This window comes from Octopus bimaculoides, chromosome 4, assembly GCF_001194135.2.
Source record: "Octopus bimaculoides isolate UCB-OBI-ISO-001 chromosome 4, ASM119413v2, whole genome shotgun sequence".
NCBI lineage: Eukaryota > Metazoa > Mollusca > Cephalopoda > Octopoda > Octopodidae > Octopus > Octopus bimaculoides.
The window spans coordinates 63,943,620-63,950,805 of record NC_068984.1 but is presented as its reverse complement, the minus strand read 5'-3'; the positions used below and the strand labels follow the sequence as shown (position 1 = coordinate 63,950,805).

Sequence of the window (7,186 nt, the reverse complement as noted above, 5' to 3'; positions counted from 1 at the left end):
TATATATATATATACAAACGTGAAGAAGACTGGAGTGTTAGTTCTATAATTCTTCAATATCGTTCTTTTACACAATTCTTAGAAAACTGTGTGAAATAGGTGTATAATTATGATCGTGTTTCTTACTTAGACCACCTTATAGACATACTCTTTAAAAATATTATATTCATTTATCTGAATTTGAGGCTCATCTTGGTTGTCACATTGGATTTCACTTCGCACATCGACTCTATGGAAAGTGGGAAAGTGATAACGTTCGCTTCAAGGAAACGAAAATCATCTCTAAGATGTATGGGTTGAGTACCTTTAAATGTCATTTGTAAATTTAAACGTGTATATATTATCTTAAGCTCCTTGTTAATGATTAAGCTCCTTGTTACCGTCTTTACAAATATGAACAGTTTGCCGGAAGCATAGTCTCTCGTCTATGAAATGAAATAAAAATCTATTTTCATTTAATTTAATTATATGTCAACAATAAATAAGTTTGCTCTTAATATTCTCAGATACAATCTTTTAAAGATCGTTATGTTTCTTCAGTACGAAATTATTAAATATATGCCAATTGTTAAGAACGGAATATAGCAAAAAATGAAAAGTGATAGAAATATTTAATACAGCTATTTAATAAAAATTAATATGTTTCATAGTTCATTTAAGATCAATTAAAGTGGAAAGTAAATTTAAATTTAAATGACATAAATTTTGTTCTGACGCTACTTAAATAAAAAGTTTTCCAAACCAGTGAATGCGATAATTAGTTTAGTATTAAATTTAAGATAATTTTTGTTGTCAGAAATAGACATCATATAGTATAATGGGAATATATTTACTATAATGGGAATATATTTAGTATATTGGGAACATGATTTGCTAAGATCTTTTATTTGACAATAAAAGTCTAATTGAATATGCTTCCCGCTTTTTGTGAAAAAATGTTTATAATGCACACAAATAAGAGGCTGGTTTGTTTTCATGTAATTTTAATGCTACCAGTGATACCGCAGAGTTTTACAACACTGCAGCAAAGCAACGGATGTTAAAATGAACTGACCATATGTTATTTTGTTTAGCTAGAAAAGTTAATATATCAGGCCCAAAGTACTTATTATATTTAATTAGTCTAGTATATTGTCATAGAACCTAGAACTCGTATAAAGATTGTGTCGAAGTTGAACAGCAATTTTCAGAATTGACTTGAATTGACTTTGATTTAACAGCTACAAAATAACATAACTCAACACCAGGTTTCTTTTCCATTAACATAATGATGTAAAATTAGGAAATTGTCAAATTTGTATAAATTACTCTAATGTGTTGCGATGGGAATTTACGGAGTTTTGTTGGCATCCTTTTGTCTCGAGAGACAATGGAGTTGCGCATAAAATAATCTCATCCGGTTTTTACATTTCATGTCCTAATACATCTCCTGCTGTGGATGCGTAGTCCTATGCAAATGTAGCGAAGACTTTGCCTGGCTGGTTGTGATGTCATAGTTTCTTGTTGACGTCTTTTCTTGTCTTTCCATTTCTCCTCTCGCCCTCTGTCACTCCTTTGTCCTCCCTCTTCTATGGTGCGTCGCCAATCTCCACGGTTGCTGGCAACCTCTTCCCAGTTCCTAATACTGATGTCGCAGGCCTTCATATCCCTTTTGCAAACATCCTTGCATGGTAATAACGGTCTTCCAACAGACCTAGTGCCCCTAGCAAGCTCTCCGTAGAGTATGTCTTTGGTGATTCTGTCAACTTCCATACGATTAACATGTCCAAGCCATCTCATACGTCTTTGTGTGCGGAGTGCAAACATGCTTGGTATTCCTACTTGCTTGAGGACATCCTTTTTTGGGACACGATTGTGCCATTTGATGCCAAGGATTTTCCGGAGGCAGCGCAGGTGAAAGATATTTAGGCGAGGCTCTTGGCGTGTGTATGGCGTCCAGATCTCACTGCCATACCGTAGAGTGCTAAGTATACATGACTGGTAAATCTTCATGTTTGTGGTCTTGTTCAGCTTATTGTTGTCCCATGCCCGTTTGGAGAGTTCGGCCATCACAGCGGTTGCCTTGGCAATGCGTATATTGAGCTCGGTATCAAGGGATAGGTTGTAAGTGACGGTAGAGCCAAGGTAGGTAAACCTCTTCCTCTCCTGTAGTCTATGGTCTCCAGTGTGTATGCCTGGGATGTCCGACGTAGTCTGATCCATGATATTGGTTTTCTTGAGGCTGATAACTAAGCCAAAGTCGCTACATGCTTGCTCAAAGTAGTTGATGAGCCTTTGCAGGGCTTCTGTGTGTGATACCAGAGCGGCATCATCAGCAAAGAGCATCTCCTTGATCAGGATGCTTCTGATTTTGGTGTTGGCACGCAGACGCAAGAGATTGAACAGTTGCCCGTCATTTCTACTGTTCAGAAACATTCCATCTTCTGATGTCTCAAAGGCATTTGACAGCAGCAGCGAGAAGATGCCAAATAATGTAGGAGCAAAGATACAGCCTTGCTTTACCCTGTTCTTTATTTGGAAGGCGATTGATGTTGAACCATTGCGCTGTGTGGTGACTTGCATATCATCATGGAAAGATTTGATGATAATCAGCAGCTTTGGTGGACAGCCGATTTTTTGAAGCAGGAGGAAATGGCCGCCTTTTCTACTTAAGAAGTCAAAGGCCTTCGTCAAATCAATGAAGGCCATATATAATGGCATGTTCTGCTCTCTGGACTTCTTCTTAAGTTGGCGTATGGAGAATATCATGTCAATAGTTGATCTGCTTTTTCTAAAACCACAATGCGATTCTGGATAAATTCGAGAAGCAAGTAGTTGTAGCCTGGACGGGATAACGTGAGCAAAGGCCTTTCCAACAATGCTGAGAAGAGATATTCGACGGTAATTGTTACAATCACCACGGTCACCTTTGTTTTTGTAAAGCGTAATGGTGTTAGCATCCCGCATATCCTGAGGGGCTGTACCTTCTTCCCAGCACTGACATAGGAGCTCATGAAAGGTGTTGAAGCAGATCGGTGTTTTTGCCGGCTTTGATGATCTCTGAGGGATTGCCGTTTTTTTTCCCGGAGCCTTGCCACTGGCTAGGGAGTCAAAAGCCTTGGTGAGCTCTGTTATGGACGGCAGACTGTCAAGTTCGCACATGGCTGGCAAGATCTTGACACACTCGATTGCAGCTTCAGCGACCGTGGTCTCCTATGAGTAGAGATCCTGGTAGTGCTCCACCCATCTATCCATTAACTTACTTTGGTCATTGATGAGATCTCCAGTAGCTGATTTCAGGGGGGCTGACTTGGTTGCGGATGGACCGAGGGCCTTCTTCAAACCGGCATACATCCCAGGGGTGTCGCCACTGTCAGCAGCTGACTGGATACTCTGACAGATTTCCTGCTAATATCTATTTGCACATCGTCTAGCAGTCAGTTGGGTTTTATTTCTTGCCTTTCTGAGTTCTTCGAGTGACTTTGTCGAAGAATCACTCTTGTATTGCATCAAAGCTGCACGCTTTGCTTTGATAACTGGTTCCAACTCTGAGAGCTTAGCACTGAACTAATCTAGGTTTTGCCTTTCATTCAGGCCGAAAGAATCAACTGATGTGGTATATAAAGCTTCCCTGATATAATTCCACCTACTTTCAGCAGAGGAGGATGGGCAGCTACTGAGGGCAACTTTGATAGAAACATCTACCTCCCATGCTTTTTCTGCCCCTTTTTACAGCAGCACTGAAGTGTCCAATCCTTTCCAGTTTTGCGCAGGCTTGGGCTAGATATAAGAAAATCCTGGGTAGTCCAATCGTCAGGATTACTCTCTCGACCTTGCTGACTTGGTCCAAAGGAGTGTAGAACATTACGTTTGGCACCAGCTTGGTTGCAGGAGCTGCCGGAAGACTGTAGAGTCGAACGGAGTATGAAAAATAATATTTTTTAAAAATGCAAGCATTTTATAATCGTAGTATTTTAGTGCTGAACAAAATACTCGACCTATTCATTTCCTCAGATGATTTTGCGAGGTCAGAATAAGAAATGTGCCTTGGAGATACATGCTCGTGTAAACACTGCTTCGGCAAATGTAATGAATTCTTAGCTTCGCTGAAGATGTCATAAAGAAAGCGGAACTTGTTGAGATTTAATTTAACATCCACATTTGGACACAGAATTTTATTAAATGCCTAATATTGCTTTCCTTCTCCAAATAATCATTTCCGTTTCACATTTAAAGCTCCGTATATTAAATATTGTGACTAAATGTTAACTTTTTGGCTGAATATAGGTATGCTATCCTCGAGAATTTCGAGAAATAATTCTGTTTACTACTCTAAATAAGTGTAAATTGACTTTAGATTTACTACATCGCTATTTGAAAATGTTTTGCTGATGATGGTATATACGTACACACACACACACATGCAAGCACACACGCGTGCGAGCACGCATACACACATGTTCGTTCTCAGTTATCTTAAGCACCCAATAAACTAATTACAGTATGAGTAAATTATTAATTATTTTATGCCATCGGGGTATTCTTTTATTCTTTTGTCTGAGTCATTTAGCTGCAGCCATGCTGGAGCACCGTCTTAAAGGGTTTTAGTCGAAGAAATCGACCCTCAGACTAAGTCTTTGTAAGCCTAAGACTTATTCTATCGTTTTCTTTTTGCCGAGCCGCTATATAACGGTGATATAAACACCAGCATCGGTTGTCAAGCGATGCCGGGAGGCGGGGCAAACTCAAACATACAAAGACACACACGCACATATATACACTGGATTTCTTTCAGTTTCTGTCTACCAAATCCACTCACAAGGCTTTGGTCGGCCCCTAGCTATAATAGAAGACACCTGCCCATGGTGCCATGCAGTGGGACTGAACCTGGAACCGTGTGGTTGGGAAGCAAGCTTCCTACCACACAGCCACACTTACGCTTATCACCACGCGTGCGCCTATCGCCACGCTTGTGCTTATTGACAAGCTTGCGCCTATCGTCACGCCTTCGCCTATCGCCGCGTTTGTGCCTATCGGCACGCTTGTACCTGTCGCCACGCTTGGGAAACTCACTCTGCGTGTGCATGTCTATCTTTAATCCGAGAAAATAGGAATCTCGAGCTGGTGATGCGTTAAAAAATATAGTCTGAACAATTAGAAAACTATTCTCTAGAATTGGTTCGCTACAATAAGCAATATCCTACGGCAAGCAAAAAGTGCTTACTTCGTAGGAAATCATGATATAGTATAATAACATTTCAAATAGTTTTTTTAAGTTGGTAGTTCGTTTCGCATGTTGATTTTCGCATGCTTTGCTGGAAATATTCTAACTAGTATCTTAGCTTATCCGGTTCTCAATTAACGAAAGTATGTTCTTACGTTATTTTCCTTTGTCCATATGCAAATCATTTAATTGAACAAACGTATCATCCACAACGAAAAGGAGCAGTGTCATCTATGTTTACGTTAATAACTTAAGCCACATTTTTTGTTAACAACGCATGCAGCTAATATACAGCTTCGAATTTTGCTTGCAGTAGCAAATTAATAGTTATATCTGTAATATTTGCTGAGAACATTATTTCTAATTCATTGAAAAATGTAGAGTCCTTCAAAGTGAATATATATTTTGCCCCCAAGCTAAATCAGTAACAATTTTTTAATGTGTTTTTAATGCTACGAAAGAATTTCGTATATTTTGTGTTTTTATCTTATGGATTACCATAGTCCTTAGTTAAAATATTGAGGTTCATATGAAAATCGTCTATTCACGAGGAAGCAATTGATACGTTGCTCTATACATCAGCTATAGAAACTAGAGATTTCAACCCAATTATTTTAATTTAAAATTCATGTACTCAACTCTTGCCACAATATGAATTATTTAGTACATATAATTACACAGAAAACACATTTACTTAATGCATAATGATTCCCTGTGGAAGGCCCTCAAGATATATCAAAATGAGTAGGATTACGTAGATCATTTAAACGCACGTTTCCTCTTACATATGTATTTAACGCCTATATTTATATGCAAGTTATTGTGCATGCATGAGTGCTCGTGTGTCAAAATGCCTGTAGATGGTTGTATATGCATACAAAGGTACATATATGTGTGCGAATGTAGATGGGTGTATATTTGTGTGCATGCATGTGCATATGTGTATGGATGTGTAAATGTATGAATGAATACAGAAACAATGCGAAAATTCATCAATAATCATGAAAATATATTATATGCTTACACAAGATATATGCCTATCGGCTATGCTGTTCTATGCACAATTATGTATACAGCATTGCATTTCTTTACGCATAATCAAATGCATTTTCATTTTCCGTAGTTATATTTGCGTATGTCTAAATTCTTATGCGTACATACTTTGGCAAAATTAAAAGTTCTTTACCCAATGAATTAAAATTTCTGCACATTTGTACAATCAATATTGCAGTATGGCAGGTTATCTATAACAAGTTACTTCGGTATATATATATATATATACATATAGGTAGATAGATAGATAGATAGATATACATACATACATACATACATATATACATACATATATGCACACACACATATATATATATATATATACACGCACACAGACAAACACAGAAGTTTATGCATATGTTTTGCTAGATTTCTTATATGAAATTGTGTGTCGAACATATCGTTGTATTTCGGGAATGTCATATTTTTTTCTTGCCAAATAAACACACGCACACTGGTATGGTAGTGGTTGTGGTTGGGTGTTATTGTTCAATTGTTCAATTCATGTTTTCTCTTGAGGCTCGGTTTCGTAAACATAAGGAATTGCATAGACGTATGATTATATGTGTGTGGCCTCTGTAATCTGACAGATTTTAGAAGCTACACACAGAAATAGACAGACATGTGAGGTAAGTAGCTTGCTTACCAACCACATAGTTCCGGGTTCAGTCCCACTGCGTGGCACCTTCGGCAAGTGTCTTCTACTATAGCCTCGGGCCGAATAAAGCCTTGTGAGTGGATTTGGTAGACGGAAACTGAAACAAGCCCATCGTATATGTATATATATATATATGTATGTATGTGTGTGTATATGTTTGTGTGTCTGTGTTTGTCCCCCAACAACGCTTCACAACCGATATTGGTGCGTTTACGTCCTCGTAACTTAGCGGTTCAGCAAAAGAGACCGATAGAATGAGTACTAGGCTTATA

General features: G+C 38.3%; 1 protein-coding gene across 1 annotated transcript; it reads right to left on the bottom strand.

Annotated features, from left to right (window-relative positions):
- Positions 1-1,410: 1,410 nt before the first annotated feature.
- On the bottom strand, positions 1,411-3,141 carry LOC106872601 (uncharacterized). The gene has a single exon (XM_014919638.1). It carries the CDS (start codon positions 3,139-3,141, stop codon positions 1,411-1,413), a length of 1,731 nt encoding a protein of 576 aa, XP_014775124.1.
- Between the last annotated feature and the right edge of the window lie 4,045 nt (positions 3,142-7,186).

Excerpts from the sequence above, each read along its gene's own strand:
- LOC106872601 (XM_014919638.1), bottom strand. The coding sequence starts at position 3,141 with ATGTGCGAACTTGACAGTCTGCCGTCCATAACAGAGCTCACCAAGGCT.